The sequence below is a fragment of the Aquarana catesbeiana genome, linkage group LG03 (assembly GCF_042186555.1).
Source record: "Aquarana catesbeiana isolate 2022-GZ linkage group LG03, ASM4218655v1, whole genome shotgun sequence".
NCBI lineage: Eukaryota > Metazoa > Chordata > Amphibia > Anura > Ranidae > Aquarana > Aquarana catesbeiana.
This window is the reverse complement of record NC_133326.1, coordinates 102,546,961-102,564,859: the sequence shown is the minus strand read 5'-3', so window position 1 is coordinate 102,564,859 and position 17,899 is coordinate 102,546,961. Positions and strand designations below refer to the sequence as shown.

Sequence of the window (17,899 nt, the reverse complement as noted above, 5' to 3'; positions counted from 1 at the left end):
GGGGCTGAAGTGGTTAAACACTAGTCACTGTATTTGTGTGACATTGGCAATTATAATTGTTGCCACTGTACGCATAAGCACGTATTGATATACCTGGCACTATCTATTGCGGCAACTTACAATTTGTGTTTTTGTGATATTTGACATTACGTATTTCAGAAGCACCTATACATTTTTTTTTTTTTTATTATTTATGTTGTACCACACCACCTTACTGCATTGACATCTGACAGCGCAGCACCTTCACTACACCAGATCTCACACTCCATTAGCCACAGATTAGCAAACTGGCACCAGCAGCAGTCAGCATTGTTTTTTATGCATCTTTTTAAAGTGATAGCACGGGAGCATTACCTTAAGGCTGCATTCACACCTGAGTGTTTTCAGCTCGTAAAACGCTCATCTCAAAAGTTCCAAAACACCCCAACAAGCAAAATCCCATTAATTTCGATGGCACTTGTTCACATCTGTTCTGTCATCTGAAGCTCAAATAAGTACATGAGCTTCTTTTTAGGCAGCTTACAGGCGTTTTTCTGCTTTTTACATTGGTGACCTTTTTGACCTGTACAAAATCTTGTGACATTCCGCCTGAAAACAATACACTCATGTGTGATTGCAGCCTTATATATTAGACTGTGCACTAGGTTTCCCCAGAGCTTGGTGAATGTGGTGAAGCTTCACTTTATAAAGAATACCTAATCGGTGCAAGGAAAATAAAAAAGACATTTTTTCTTGCACTTGATAGGATGATGGAAATCAGCAGAGCTTCACTACTTTCACTAAGCTCTAGGGAAAATTTGTGCAACTGCACTTGCAAAGTGCACAGTCTATTTGCCTTTAGTAAACTGACCTCATGGGTTACTTGTATAATGAACACCCAGTAATTAACCAGGAAACATGACTTTTTATAGAATTTAAACCTCCCACGCTGTCTGGCAGAGGTTAAAGTGATATTAAAGTCTTGTTCTTGGGGCTTGTACTCCAGCCACCCGCGATCGTGGGAAAGAGGCAGAACTGGGATCTGCCTTTGTAAACAAGGCAGATCCCCTTTCTGACGGGAGGAGAGAGAGATCAGCTGTTACTAGTGATCTCTCTACTGTCAATCCGTCCCCCTGATGGTTAGAGAGCACCTCCCTAGGGAGCACTTAACCCTTTGATCATCACTAGTGTTAACCCCTTCCCTGCCAGTGCCATTTATACAGTGATCAGTGCATTTTTAAAGAGGAAGTAAACTCTCCCACTCTGATGCTTCTTTTCATTTAGTCCATTATAATAAGTAATTATCAAACTATAGCACTGTAATCCAGCCCAAATCGCATATTTACTGTTTTAAAGCAACTTTAAAAAACTTGTTTCCAGGGGTAAGGCAGCGCCATCTTAAGTATTGTTTTCTGAGTCCACAGTAGAGTGCATTTCCGCCCTTACATTGAGCACTTTCTGTACTGTTAACCAAGCCTCCTTCTCAATCCAATGTTTCTGTGGGAACCCTGCTTCACTGCTCATAGCTGACTTGTGTTATTTCATAGTATTTACTTGTGCCGATTATCTAGTGTTTGCCTGTGTCAGTCTTAGCTTCAGCTGATAAGGCTGCAGTAATGCTGTCCGATGCCCAAGTTTACACTCCATGTGATGTCACATGGGGTGTAGTAGGAAGCTCTGAGTGATTATGCAGTCTCCTGGGATATCATTGTTGTGCCGTAGGAAGATCTGATAATAGACAGACAAGTACACAGAGTGTGCCGTAAATCAGGGGAGATCTGGGCATGCTCAGTGAAGTCATTCTAAAGAACAAAAAGGATTACAACAATACTAAGCAAGTAAGGAGATATCTACAAGCAGTGTTCATTAGGGATTTTTATGCTGATTTACATGGGACAAATTTGTCGGGGAGAGTTTACAACCACTTTAAAGCACTGGTCACCAAAAAGTGTCACTTGGGGTCAGAAATCGCAGATCGCCGCCATTACTAGTAAAAAAAAAATAAATAAATAAAAAACGGTCCCTAAATCTTTCCCCTATTTTGTAGACGCTTTAACTTTTTTGCGCAAACCAATCAATATATGCTTATTGCGTTGTGGTTTTTTTTTTTTTTTTTCTTTTTTTTCTTTTTTTTTATTGTCGGTCTTTTTTTGTTTATAGCGCAAAAAATAAAAACCGTGGAGGTAATCAAATACCACCAGGAGAAAGCTCTATTTGTGTGAAAAAAAGGACACCAATTTTGTTAGTGTACAACGTCGCACGACCGTGCAATTGTCAGCTAAATTAACGCTCCTGCTGCGCAACTTACTGTTTTCTTTTTAATATCATGATTAAGCAGGGGGTCAATGCTGTATATACAGCATTATTTTTATGAAACAGTTACAGGGGGCTGTTGCATTAAAAAACAGAGAAAAATGTAAAGATGCATTGGTGGGTTAACAACCACGTTTTAAGATTAAAAACCCTCTGCCTTTAGAATCACTTTAAGCGAGGCAGCATTTAAAGCTGGTAGTAGGCCTGTAATTATTTTGTACCTCCTTGTAATGTTGTTTACTTTACCTGCAGTGTTAATTTTGTTGGCTAAATTAACGCTATTTTAGTCAAGAGTAATTTGATGTCAAAATCAACAAAGTTTACCTGGCCTTTTGAAAGCCTCTGCAAATTATGCTGCTGTAAAATGTATAATCCACCATATGGCACTATGACTGCTGTTCTTCTAGTATAGGAGGGTCAGGAGTAGCTTGGAGAATGATTAAGAGATATTTGTAGAGAATGGTTATTTGTTATTTACATTAATGTCATGGTCTTTGACTATCTTTCATTATCTGAACAAAAAGAACACATAGAAGGGCAATAACGTTTTTGTGTTTTTTAGGTTGAGGAAAAATTTGAAGTCTCTCATAATAGTTCATCCTTCCTGGTTCATCAGAACTCTCTTAGCTATTACTAGACCTTTCATTAGGTAAGATTGATTTTATGCTAATATACTTTGTGTTTGTGTCTATGTATATTATTATGGTTAATTTTTTTTTTTTGTCTTTTTTTTTTTTTTTTTTTTTCCATCTAGCTCAAAATTCAGCCAGAAAATTAAGTATGTTTTTAGCCTGGCAGAATTGGCAGAACTTATTCCTATGGAGTATGTCGGCATACCAGAGTGCATAAAACAGTATGTGACAATCTTTATAATTTACTGTACTTAGTTTTTTTTTTTTTTGTTTTTCTTCTCTTTTCAGCCCTTAGGTCTTTTAATCCTTCCAGAGATCACACCCAACGTAACACATATATAACATCCTTTACCCGTACCTTTTCTTCTTCACCCATTGAGGCATACAGTAATGTAATAATTCTTGAACATATGGGTTATACTGCTATCTTCAGGAGAGTTAGATAAAAAAAAAAAAGCATTAAAAGAGAAGTATGACCAAAGCTGTTTTGACCATATTTCTCTTCTGGGTCACAGGAATGTACTTATTTCAACACTACAGTGGCCCTGATTCAGATGGCAGCTGCTATCAGCTGGCGTCATAGAGCTGGTCCCAGGTTCTGAAAGGGTCCTGACCTTGAACCCAGATCATACCTGACTGGCAGCTTACTCAGTCCCTTAGAATGCCGCTGAGAGCCTGAGCCAGCTGCTTCCACCCCCTGCACAGCCTGGGGTTCCAGTGAGCGCTGAAGGGACAGAGTAGAGAGTGGTGACTGACTGTCACCATTCTCTGCTCAGTGAAGACTGGGAACTGATCAGGGTCATGTGAGCTGGCGGGGGAGAGCTGCAGCATCACACCAATGCTGCAGCCATATGGGTAAGGTTGTAGGTTTATTTTCTTATGTAGCCCAACACTTCTCCAAGTATAAATAAAATACTTTCTCCGATTGGGTGGGGTGGAGTTGCGGAGCAGTGAGGTCACAATATCCACCGTGTCCAATCAGCAAATTCAGGATATTTATTGAAAAAAAATACAAGGCTCTCAGGCAATGGAGGCAGGGCTGAGCAAGCCCTGTGGAGTATAGGACATGTCAGGGCACTTAAGGCCGTTTGTATTTACCAGTTTGACCACCACTGATCTAGAGCAGTGTTTCCTAACTCCAGACCTCAAGGCGCCCCAACAGGGTCATGTTTTCAGGCCTTCCATTATTTTGCACAGGTGATTTGATCAGTTTCACTGCCTTAGTAATTACCACAGCCGTTTCATCTGAGGGAAATCTTGAAAACATGACCTGTTGGGGCACCTTGAGGACTAGATGAGCAACCTGCTGTTGTATCAGGTAAAGGTTCTCTTTCAGAAATAAGGAATAAATACAAAATTGCAAAAGGTTTATTGAAAGCGCCTTTCCATTTAAAAGTGGAACTTTCGCTTATCTGTCTCCATCCCCCCTCCCTAAAATTTGGCAACTTTTGGGGGGGCGGGCGCAGAACAGGTAGCTGGTTTCCCACCATTTCCCACTTCTGGAGGCGGCGCAGTCTCTCAGAGGTTCGGCTTCCCCCCCACATGTGCAGTAGGGAAGCGGCTGTGAAGCTGACAGGCTTCACTACCGGGGTTTTCCTTACCAGGAATGGCGGCGGCTGCACACGCCAGCCGAAGATCTGATTCATATGCAATCAGAAACGCAACAGCACATGTTAAAACACGGTCATGGAATGGTGTTTTAACAAGGCATGTCATGTGACGAGAAAGATGTAAAGTAGGAAGAAATTATTAAAGAAGCCTTGCTGGCCAAAATAGAGAAATGAAGAAAATTGGAAAAGGAGAAGTATTGTCCAAATGGCACAGGCATTAAACTAAAAACCACTTTTAAAATGTGAGCCTTGTCACACCGTTGGGTTTCTCAGTGGCTGTTACACACCCCTTGGTTGGATTGTTTTTTTGTTTTTTTTTTGTGTCTTTTGGAAGGACATTTCCCTCATCTCTATGTTATTGACCTTATGTGCTGCTAGCTAACAAACCCGATGCATGACAGTTGAGGGTAGGGGCTGGTTGAAAGGGTTATTGTTTGTGTCCAAACATTCAGCAGTATAACCCATATATCCAAGAATTACCACATTCCCCGTCCTCAATGGATTTCATGCAAATAGATTTCTTAGCAAGTATAAAAATCCTATTTTTTTTTTTTTTCCTTTTGAGTTGTTACTGGTCCATATTTACCCACTTCAGCCTCAGAAGGATTTGCCCCCTTACTGACCAAGCCATTTTTTGCGATCCGGCACCGCATCGCTTTAACTGACAATTGTGCGGTCGTGCGATGTTGTACCCAAACAAAATTTACGTCCTTTTTTTTTTCCCCCCACAAATAAAGGTTAGTTTTGGTGGTATTTGATCACCTCTGCAGTTTTTATTTTTTGCGCTATAAACAAAGAACGACAATTTTGGAAAAAAAACCACTTTTTTTACTTTTTGCTATAATAAATATCCCCCCAAAAAGTAAAAATTTTTTCTCAGTTTACGCCAATATGTATTCCTCTACATACTTTTGGTAAAAATAAATGCAATAAGCTTATATTGATGGGTTTGCACAAAAGTTATAGCGTCTACAAAATAAGGAATAGATCTATGGTATTTTTATTTATTTTTTACTAGCAGTCAGCGTTCAGCAATTTTTATCGGGACTGTGTCATTGCGGCTGACAAATTGGACACTTTTGACACTTTTTGACCATTGACATTTATACAGCGATCAGTGCTATAAAAATGCACTGATTACTGTGTAAATTTCACTGGCAGGGAAGAGGTTAACACTAAGGGGCGATCAAGGGGTTAAATATGTTCCCTGCTAGATGTTTCTAACTGTGGGGGGATGAGACTCACTATTCACTGAAGGAGACAGATCTCTGTTCCTGATCTTTAGGAGCAGACGATATGTCTCTCCTCCCCTGACAGAACTGGAATTTGTGTGTTTACACACACACATCCCCATTCTTGCTCCCGTGCCAGGGATCGTGGGTGGTCGGCGGGCATTTTGACTGCCGGCCACGTGCATTGGGTCCCCTGCCTTGCAGCGGGCGCAAGCCTGCTAAGGCTCTTAATGGAACCAACCTACCTGTATGGCGGTTCATGCAGGGCTGCCAGCCTGCCGCAGTATATGTACGTGAGCCAGTCAGGAAGTGGTTAAAGCTTTTGTATTTTGTACATTCAGCTTCCCTGCTCTCTACACTAGCTTGGCTCAGACAATGAGAGCAGGGAAGAAATGGACCTAGTTGTTCACTGTGTTCTCTGGTTCTTTTGTGTCACTTGAAAGAAAAAAAAAAGGATGGGTTTAGCTACATTTTTTTGCAGGGGTTGTCTACTTTCCAGTGGTTACAAGGGTTTACTACAATATAGAAATGGCCATGTGTAACTTCTGCCACTGATGACATCACACACTTATTTTGGGAGATTTAACACTGCAGTTCATATAAAGGTGATCATTTAAACATGAATCTTCAACATGCTTGCCTTTAAAAGCTGACTCCAGGCAAACTTCTAAAACATAGATCAAATACATGGAAGTTAGTTGCTTTATCTGACAAATGATTTGTATTTCTGTCCATCTAGTTCTGGGAAGTAGCCTAAGTTCACACATGGAACATGTGCTAACCACAAGCATTACCCAACCCGCAGGCAAAGTGCACTACTTTTTAGCAGATGTGTGTGTGGGTGCCATAAATTCCTAATGGTAACCCCATGCATCAGGAAACGCATCATGTTTTTGGGGGCACAAAATTGCATGGTGCCATAACATCATGCAGTCCTCTGCAGCTGAGGTTTTAAAAAAAAAAATGGTCAGGGGCTTTTTTGTCCCCCATTTTTCCTGCAAGTACAGCAGCCCATTAAAATTAACTTAACCCTTTCATGACTAAGCCTATTTTTGACATTTGGTGTTTACAAGTTAAAATCCCTATTTTTTGCTAGAAAATTACTTAGAGCCCCCAAACATTATATATATTTTTTTTAGCAAAGAATCTAGAGAATAAAATGGCGATTGTTGCAATATTTTATGTCACACGGTATTTGTGCAGCGGTGTTTTAAATGCAACTTTTTGGGAAAAGAGACACTTTCATGAATTTTAAAAAAACAAAACCGTAAAGTTAGCCCAATTTTTTTATAATTGCACGCACTCATGGAATGGCGACAAACTACAGTACCTAAAAATCTCCATAGGTGACGCTTTAAATTTTTTTTACAGTTACCAGGTTAGCGGTACAGAGGAGGTCTAGTGCTAGAATTATTGCTCCCACTCTGACGATCGTGGCAATACCTCACATGTGTAGATTTGAACACCGTTTACATATGTGGGCGCGACTTCCGTATGCTTTTTCTTTGCTGCGGGAGGGGGGCGCTTTAAAAAAAAAAAAAAAATGTTCTTATTTATTTTATTTTTATATTGTGTTTAAAAAAAAAAAAAAATTGATCACTTATTGCTGTCACAAGGAATGTAAACATCCCTTGTGACAGTAATAGGTGGTGACAGGTACTCTTTATGGAGAGATTGGGGGTCTGAAAGACCTCCGATCCCTCCTTTGCACTTCAAAGTATTCAGATTGCCGTTTACTGTATATTTTTTTTAAAACAAGTGCCATTGGCGGCCGAGTAAATGGGAAGTGACGTCATGACGTCGCTTCTGTGTTTACAATCAGGAGACTGGCACAAAGCCGTTTCCGGCTTCGGGCCAGTCTGTCCCTAGCCGCCGGAGGTGGCGGATTTGTCGATCGGGTCTCCCAGTGGATCGGGAGGCCCGTTGAGGGCGGCGGGAGGGGGGGACGTCCCCCCCCCCCTCCCGCTCCTCCGGTATTACAGCCGAGCGGCTTTTAGCCGCATCGGTTGTTATCCCTGGAAAGCCGATCGCCGGCTCTAAAAAAAAAAAAAAAAAAAAAAAAAAAAAAAACAGTACCGGGATGATGCCTGCAGCTGTGGTCATCATCCCGGTATAGCCCCCGAAAGCCGAGGCCGCACATCTGCGTACGCTTGGCGGGAAGGGGTTAAAGTGGTTGTAAACCTCAGACATGAAATCTGAACAAAGCATATCATTATACAGTGTGTACTGAGCACTGCCTCATTTCTCTGCTAGAAGTATAAATCACTTCTTACGAGTTTTCCTGACACCAAGAGCAAGAAGGTGACAGGGAAGGGACCTCCAGCAGACTGACAGTCTCAGCTCTGTTTTGTGTGAAGGGGTGGGGGAGGTCTCCCTCCCCTCCAATCCAATCAACTCTCAGAGCTCTCCTCACTGATGTAACTTCCCCTCTCCATCCCCTGCTTTTTAGAGCTGCCCTTTAAATGGATGTAGTGGAAAGACAGCTGTAGATAAACAGGTACAATTTTTATATGGGATGTGTTTCCTCTCTGTACATCACCTGAGGCCAGTCAATTCACTGGCATATATGTAAGGGTTTACAATCACTTTAAATTATGAAAAAAGCATGTTGATTTAATACCTTGATGGGGGGAATTTAAGTTCTTTAAAGCAAAGTATTGCTGTATATATATATATGTAGATATCTCTGTTGTGGTTCTTGATATACACATGTGTGAATTATGATACTAGTATAACTTTTCTATCTTAAACAGTTTATTAATTTTCTATTTACTGAATTCCAACTCTTTCCTACTAAGGTATGACGAAGGAAAATGTAAAAAGAAAAACAAAAGGTATCTGTACACCTTTTAATAGGCTGCACAAAGACAAGTCCATCTTCTGCACTAACTAACCCTTCCCCTATTGGTTGGCTTACAGAATACCATATTGCATAAGTAAATATTAAACATGCACCATAGACATAGCCTTCCACTGTTACCATTATTGCTTTAAATATATTTATCGGCCTATGAAAACAAGTTTCCTTTTAGTTTGCTGTAAATTACTCGTGCACCTGGAATGGCATCTTTTAATGCACCATTGGACAGAATATTAATACAGCGCACATGCATTCCACCTTGTTCTAAGAGAATGTTCAGCATGTGTTTAATCAGTTTTACAATTAATACTGCATGACTCTTCCTTTCTTGTTATGTTATATATTTTAGTGAGTGGAAATACATTTAAAAATTGCTTGTATAGTGTAATGTTTGTATTTGCTGTGCACAAGGGTTCAAGCTAACCAATACCTCACAATGGAGAATGTTTCTGCTCCCAGTTTCGCACAATCGCATTAGCTTTCATGCAGCCGATTGTCAGTGATCTAACTTATATCCAACTTGCAGTTTTCTTTTGCCTGTAATTAAAATGCTATATCCACAATCACACAGCTTGCATGAGCTACATTTCATTAACCAAAATTTGGCATCAACAATGCACCACTTAATTGAAAGGCTAAATCAATTCAGATATCCCATACTATCCCACTTACACATTGCCGTCGCTTTTAAGACGATTACTTTTTTTTAATTTACACTCCATTAGTTATATTGCTTTATGGATTTATTTTAATCTTTTTATTTTCAAGGCTGTACATTGACATTGCTGCATATGTAGCATGTGAAGCTATTGGATCCTATTAAGTGTGTATACTTATACTGAAATCGTGTGTGTGTGTGTGTGTGTGTGTGTGTGTGTTAGCCTTCAGTATTTTACAAATGTTATTAAGCTGGACAGAAATATACTTAAAAGCAGCAGAAAGGCTGCTTAGAAGTTGCAGGTCTCATTCAGAATCAACATAAAATAATCATGTCATATAGGTAGTCAAATTTAAGGTAAGCTATCTTGAAAGTGACAATTTTATATAGTGAAACTAATCAGCGCAACCTCCCTTACACAATGCTAATAATTAAACCCTATTACCCAGGTTGAATGGCCACTAGCACTTTATAGGTGTGTTCACTTCCAACCACTGTATGTTTTTATATATTTTATATATATATATATATATATATATATATATATATATATATATATATATATATATACACACTCACAGTGCAATAAAGTGTAAATTGAACTAAAGACTGAGTGCATAGAAATGAAAATCAACGCACATGTGAAATGCAAATCAATTTTGCAATGGAGTGTACCACATAGCAATAAAATAAATAAATTCTCAAATGTCCACTTGTCTCTGATATCTCACAATTGTGTGCACAAAACACCTTGAATAACAAATATAAGAAATCCTGATATCCAATTATAATGTGAAGAACTACTGTGACAATTTTTCTATCATCACGATGCTCCTGGTGACCCACCACTATAAGGTGAAGTGCTCACCTCAACTTTCTGATCCCAGCAGAGAGTCAGACAGATCCCTCCTCTGGGGAATGTAGCAAGATCTCCTTATCTTCCAATGCACGGGTATAAATGCCACCTCTTCAGTCCTCAGCATAACACATCACAAAATAAAAAACAAAAACCATAGTGCTATTTGTATTCCCACATTTTATTGAAGATATACTGGATTAAAAACACTCACAAGAAGTAGCAGGATAACAAGCATGTAAAATCATTCAGCTCACTCAATCATTCAACTGACACTGGTGATCACGGCTTGAGATCACAGGCTTCGGCTCCACCACCCTATACGTGTCACACCCTCTGGGAAGTGACCCTGTGTTAAGTTTAATAAAGTGATAATACCTAATGATGTAGTAGACACAAACTGCACCATTAAATGTAACTTCAGTATGCTTTAGTACCACCATGTATTGCTTACATGAAATCTCACTTTCTCAAAATCGAAGATTTGACATGCCCATACTACCACCCACAAGTCTGTGCACTACCCATTTAATTGCTTGCAGTGGCACTGCGCCTTGTAATATGGGCTATGAACTTCTTGTGTATAGCATATGTGAATTGCACACTTATGTTCCAATTACACAACAGGTGCCATTTGTTTAGGAAATTGGGATTGCACTTGGGGCATGCTGGAGCCTTGTTTTGAGGATACAGCTGTACCTGCTGGTGTTGAATAGTTGCTTGGCCCCAAATTTAGACTAGACTAATTATAGTTTAGCTTTTTTAATGAACAGCTCTAGTCTCATTAATTGCAAGATACTGGTACTCTTTACATATAACCAGGAAACACACCTGCCTACCTTTTTTGTATGATGATATCTAGTGTTATACAGTGTTGCTCCTTGTTGTTATACTAGTGTTGCTCCCTCAGGAGCTTGATGCATTAAAAAATGTCTGTCTTGGCATATTGCTCAATATCCTATGAAGTGCCATTGCAGCTAAATCTGAACAGGCTTCTAATGGTCATGAAATTGACATCATAATCTATACTGTTTATCATGGTCTTTATAGCTCCCTATTTTCACAGTGGATCACATTGCTCTTTTTATTTTTTTATTTTTTTTAACCTACATAGTAAACTGAGAAAAATGTGATTTAAGTTGACCCAAGTAACGCATGAACAATACTTGACAAAGAACCTCTTTCTGACTTTATAAGATACTGATGTGCATTAATTTTCATAATGAAAATAACATATGCAGCACTTTAGTGCCCATTTGTAATACTGTGAACGTTTCTGTAGCCTTGGTTCTGAGGCTAAGGTGAAGCGCTTCTATTGAGGCCAAGTGGAAAATATTTGTGGAACCCTTTGCATTTTCCAAAGTTAGTTTGCTACTGTTCAACCTTTTCAGATCTGGAAATGTTACTTGGTATTGATATGTTATTATATTGTGTGAATAATGCATGTCCTAAATATTGTTTGCAATTTGTCCTTGATGAGAGAAACTGGTCTAACCTTGTGTGATTTGGTAATTGCAGTCTACAAAATATCAAAAGGTAACCTCAAGCATGCTCATTTTTGGCACGCATAATAATTTGTTTTAATGCTTTAAGACTTGATGAATCACCAGAGATCCTTCTATTTTTTTTATGACTATCCGATAAATAGTTATTGATCACCATATGTGTAACACCGATGACACTGAAAGCAAAAAAGGAAGAATTTTATAGTCACATGAGATTTTAAATTCACCAAGTGTAATTTTCCTGTATTTATTCTTCTACTAGGATTGACAAGGATCTTAACAAGAAGAGTGAAGACCAAGTCACTGAGCAATAATCCTGTAGATGTCTGAATAAACTAAAGACCGTCCAACAAGTAGTCGAAGATTGTCTGTTTCTTCTATTTGCAGTATCTAGTTGTATAGTTTTCGTGTTTCAAAAGGTGCCTTTTCAGCAGTGACTGTGGGATCTATCCTCAAGAACTGAAACCTCCCCATGGAAACAGACTGTTACAAGACAACACGGGCATCCAACACGTTGCAATATATACTTTTACAAAATGTTGCTGGTGCCCTACATATTAAACATTTGTGTAACTGATTTTGGGTTCCAAGCAATGTATGAGAAGATAGTGGCAGAAGTACCCACCTTGCTTGCTTATAATTTGGAGTTAGGGCTCCATCTGCCGAAATGCTGCACAGTGTTTGCAAAACTGGTCATTGATTTTGAATCATTGCATATATGGCAACACAAGGGTATGGTGGATTGACTTGCTTGAGCTCCTGTATGCACTTTTTGCCATATTATTTTATTTGCTTAGTGTCTAACACCTAGAAACAGTAAGGTGATTTATCAGTATGTTCTTTTGGTTTAGAGAAGGTGATAAGTGCTTTGAGTATCGTTGTAGTAGAAAATACTAAGATCTATCACAGGTAATATTGCAGTGTGGGTCACATAGTGTATAGGGGTTTTAGAATAGAATGTGACAGTGTCCGTTTTCAAAAAGATGTAAATTATTAGTCACAGCAGTATTTGAGCAGTTAATGGGTTGTCCTTTGGTGGGCTTTTTGCACTTTAGTAAACCTAGCCCACATCCTTACTGCATATCACAAATCTATTATAAAGGAGACGTGGAAGCTCTTGAATATGTATTGTTTCTTTTTAAGGGGGCTCATCTGCATTTTTATAAGACTGATTATTTTTCATATATCATATAGCTAGACTGAAGCATACAAAATGCTGTCAGCTGTTATTGTTTTCCACATTCAACTATTTGTATTAGTCATTATGTCAATTCTTTAAATGGTAGCACAGTAGATTTCTTAAGGCAAATTCCTTTAAGTAAGGGCTATGACACACTGCCACTTTTATACAGGAAATTTGTAGCAGCCACTTATTTCTCATAATTTTATGTAGCAAATTGTAGCAGGCTGTGGTACATGCAGCTATAAATCACAGATGTTACATATTCATCATCAGCTACATTGGATAACAGCAGCTAAGAAGCCTTTTGACTTTGCTGTCAGCTCTACTTCACGTTTTCTCAACAGAATTCCAAATGAGAACAGTTTGTAGCTATTGCATGTGTGACATTGCCCTTTTAAAACCATTCAGTTATCATGCATAGGTTTATGACGTGAAATCGCTTTATACCTAGTGATGTTTTCTAAAATGTAACCCCCAAGTCATCATTTAAAAACCAAATCTGTGTCCTTAATGTCTGCCATCTATATGCACAGTCCAGGTTATGTATAGTGTTATGAGACCTAAATGTTCCCTGATAATCGGTTCACTTTGCATTTTTAATTATGCACATTCAGAGTATATTTTAATAATTATTGGGCCTCATTCACTCTGTGCAATTAGCACACACATTTCCTCAAGCTGCAATGACAGGTGTGGGCAAAGAGCTGCTATATGTGGACTATTTACACAGCCAACAATTGCCTGTGGTTAGACACAGATGATTATGGCTGAAAGCAGACAGACTGTGTCCAACCATGATCATCTACCTGTTCTTAACTACAGGTCACAGATGGCTGTGGCCACCATGAGCTGTCATTGCATTGTATGGGCTCGGCAGCAGCTCTTTGCACACACTTGTCATCCCAGCAACAGGAGTTTGCAAAATTTCAACACGGTAGTGTGAAATAGGTCTGTTTCCACTGGCTTTTTGTGGGCAAATGCAACTTTTGACATCAGTTTGAGATGCTTCTGAGTTGAATCAGAATTATTTACAGGTGACCTGCAGTGGACTGACTTCTGGCCTGCATTTGACTACCTTCAAGCTACTTTTGCATTCTTATAGACTTGTATTGGGGGGGGAAACGGGGGGGGGGGGGGAGAAATCAACAAAAGCCTGTTGACACTGGCCGTTAAGATGCCCATACATTATACAATTGTCTTATTCAATTTCAATTGCTTTAGATTTACTTTCAACTATGTAGTGCAAGGGCCTGCCTGATTGCATACGAATTGAACGTATTTAGGTTTGCATCATATTATATGGTTTTGGTAAATCTAAGAAAATTGTACAAGAAAGTGGTATAATGTATTTCCAGCCCTGCGCCCTCGCATAAAGTACACTACCAACAAATTGTGAGAGTGTACCCACACACCTTTTTATAGAAGTTTACAATTTAGGGCTTATGAGATGATGTAGTGCAAAAAGCAATAATTATGTGCTGCAGCACATAGCAACAATACAAATTTTAGTTCATGGAAAGCGTTTCAGCAAAAAAGATTAATTCTGATTGGCTACTGCACTCATATTAAATAAACCCATGTGTTCTCTGCATCTCATTGACTACATATGGATGAGATCCACATGTATGTCTATATTTGCACTTTGAGTATAAAGAACTTTACTTTCAATAACATTTCCAAATTGAAGAAATATGTTGTATCAGAAATTTTAAAGCAGTGCTTAGATATAATGTGAACATTATATGGGCTTTGGATATGTTCTACACATTTGAGAGAAATGCCTTTGATGGCAAGTGATGTCCTGCCTGTTATTGGCTGTTGATTTTAGGCATTTGATGTTGTAACTGACTTTTAGTACTTTGGAAGAAAAGAATGTTTAATGGTTTTATAAAAATGTCATTAAAATGCAAGATGGAATTTTTAATCTCGTTTTGTTCCAGAGATGGAATTCAATATGCACAACAAATTCCACCTTTACAAGGTACCTGTTACACTGATATGTGTAAACCACTGTATAGGACGATTGATGGCATAGACCTGCTTAGTTAACCTGTATTCATAAACCTACTCCAATGCAGGCACCAAATGGTGCTCTTACATGTAGTCTTTATCTCCCCATGTGCCCCAATTCCTAGTTTTGTTTGAAATGGAGTGGACATGGCGACCACACTGAGGTCAAGAGAATGGCGTTAAAGAATTAAAACATAAGTGCATCGAAGGTTTTAGTGAATAAATTAAGCAATACATTTTACATATTTAGAGTTTCCAAAGGAGGATGTTTTGGCTTTAAAACTACAATAATGGCACCAGTCTGCTCCTGCACATTTCTTTGTGTAGCTTTCAGTTTTGTGGATGCTTTAAATACTAGGACAACCAGGGTTCCTCCAAAGGTTGCTAGGGGCTCCTTGAGCAATTTCTGCCTCTTGGATGAGTTCCCACTGATTCCATTGATCTTTTTAGCTATCTCTAATCACAAGTGTAAGGAGCATTCTTTTCTCTGACCATCACACCAATGTATCATGAGTTGTAGATATAGGAATTTTTAGCAGGGGTTCCCTGAGACCGGAAAGTTATTTCAAGGGTTCCTCCACGTTGAAAAGGTTGAGAGGCTGGTCTAGGATGATGTAGCAAGAAAGTTTTGACACTTCCCTCGTTGTGTTAAGCTCTGGCCCAACTGCTCCATTGTGTTCCTAGCCGAACACTACCAGAAAGAATTGAAATTTGTTCTTTATAGAACCCTAAATTTGGAGCACCTGGAGTGCATGTAAAGGTGTAAACAAACAAGTACTAAGTGGTGCCTCCATTCTAATTCTAGACCATGTTCAGTATTTTTTTTTTTCTATGGATGTCTGTCTCAACCCCAAAGTGGTTGTATTTACTTAATATTGAACGACAGCACACCTATCGCCATAAAAATTGATATCTGTAAACTGGAGTGGTTTTGCTCACTTTTTTTTTTGTAAACAGACCCATCTTGGATGCTGCATGGTCATCATAAGTTGCATCCAGGCTTTAACAGAAAGTGTACAGGCATAGGATTTGCGTAGACCATTGATCTAAAGTGATACATGCACGATATGAAAAGAGCGTAAAGTACTGCTTTTAACAAATCTAGGATGTAAACTGCTTAATGTTGATGCATCCCTACATTAAATGGTTAAACCATCCAGATCTTATAGTTATAGTATTTGATAGAGTTGAGATCTCAGTGCATAGAGTTCTTGGGATTACTCTGCTGCTGCTGTAGTTTTGAGGGAGATGCATTCCCCCTGCCTGAATGTATTTTATATGGTGTAAAATGCAACAGAAGTAGTGAGAACACCTTTGCTATAGCAGGAGGATTGACCCTCATGGGAGAGAGTGTGGTTGCTTTACTAAAGGAAACTGCACTACAAGGGCACTTGCTCCAGAGCTTCGTAAATTAGATAAAGTTTAATTTGCAAAGAATACCCAATCACATCCAAGGAAAATAAAATGTAAAAAAAAAAAATTTTTGCTTGCAAATGATTGGGTGATAGAAATCAGCAGATCTTCCCCTCAGATCTAGAGCAATTGTACTTGCAGTGCACAGTAGGTTTGCCTTTAGTACGTCTACCTCTGTAGGTGGCTAGGAACAGACAACAGGGTTGATTTTACTAAAGGCAAATATACTGTGCACAACAAGTGCATTTGCTTTAGATCTCTGTAAATAAGAGGAAGCTCTGCTGATTGGTATAATCCAATCAAGTGCAAGCAAAAATGCTTTTTTTTTTTCCCTTGCATGTGATTTTGTTATTTGCAAAATGAAGCTTTACCTTATTTACTAAGCTCTGGCGCAAGTGCACAGTATTTAGTAAATCGACCTACATGTTTTGCAGGGAAAACTTGCCAATGGTCCCCCTCTAAGCGATATAATAAACAATCATATGAGCCCACTGGACTTGACCATTTTACTGCAGCTTCACTGCTCCAATTATGATGTGTTTTTTTTTACTTTGTTGTGACAAAGCTAGCCACCTCTGGCATATCTTGATATTCTTCAGGGAAATGACTGGCTATAAGGGAATAGTCCCTTTGAAACCTGGATCCCAAAAGTATTGTAACAGTAAATAGTTTCATTAAAATGTAACACTTGTTAGTAGCTTTGTGAATGTTACAGGCCTGCTGGAAGCAAAGGAAACTGATGCTGTCTTTTAGTTGTTTACCATATTACCTACCTTTTTTAATATTTTATTAGAATTGTTTTATGTATTTTATGTACAAAACCCATCGTTTATGTATATAGCAAACACGCTTGCAACTTTTATCTGGAGAATGCATGTTCTTAAATTACATATTTATATTCATAAAAAGAAAAGGACAGAGCTAATATATATTTTTATGGATTTTTGTGAAGTATATTTTATATTGTGCTCCTGTCCCCTTAGCGGGCAAGTGCTCGGACCTTTTTATAGACTGTAAAGAACACTTGATATAGCTGGAGTAAGGGTGTTGGCGGGTGTATTGCTGTTCTCACATATATATATGTAAATTGTGAAATAGCTCATCTAATATCCATTTGTACTGGGCAGGTAAAATATGTATAACTGTGCAAAAAGACTGGTTCATTTTTATTTAATAAACATCAAATCCAGATATTGTTTTAACTTAGCTTATTTTTCAGTATCTGATTTGTTAGAGGGCAGTATAATCAATATGATTTTTTGCAAGGAACTTTTTTAGTTGCTTATACATAATGTGTTGGCTAGAATGTACAGTATTGATTATAGAGAGTTATGGCTTTAAGGAAAAAAGCAAAGTTTAGCAACCTATAGCAGCTAAGTGGTAGATATTTAGTGGTTTAAGTTTAAAGTGATACTAAATACACACTGTTTAATTTACATTGTCCCTTCTATTTAAATATGTGTATGATGTCACTGTAATTTAATTAAAAAAAGAATCTAAACACCTTTTTCTTAATCGATATACAGTACATGACCCAGCTCGTTCCCAACCTGTCTGCAGGGAAACAAACAGGAGGAGCTACTAGTACTCTGCTGCTGGTCACATGTTCAAAATAGCCTTTGGAATATAGAGTAAGAGTTTCAATAAA

The 17,899-nt window shown here is 38.5% G+C and overlaps 1 protein-coding gene across 4 annotated transcripts in view; it reads left to right on the top strand.

Annotated features, from left to right (window-relative positions):
• Window positions 1-17,442, top strand: part of BNIP2 (BCL2 interacting protein 2) — a 108,120-nt gene extending 90,678 nt beyond the window's left edge. For 2 of the 4 annotated variants that reach the window (XM_073618885.1, XM_073618887.1), the window contains 4 exons: window positions 2,855-2,941; window positions 3,047-3,145; window positions 8,565-8,600; window positions 11,908-17,442. In XM_073618885.1, coding sequence (XP_073474986.1) covers window positions 2,855-2,941; window positions 3,047-3,145; window positions 8,565-8,600; window positions 11,908-11,959 — 274 coding nt within the window. In that variant the 3' untranslated portion in view covers window positions 11,960-17,442. The remainder of the gene's footprint in view (window positions 1-2,854; window positions 2,942-3,046; window positions 3,146-8,564; window positions 8,601-11,907) is intronic. The other 2 variants (XM_073618886.1, XM_073618888.1) reach the window with 1 other exon arrangement.
• Window positions 17,443-17,899: the final 457 nt, after the last annotated feature.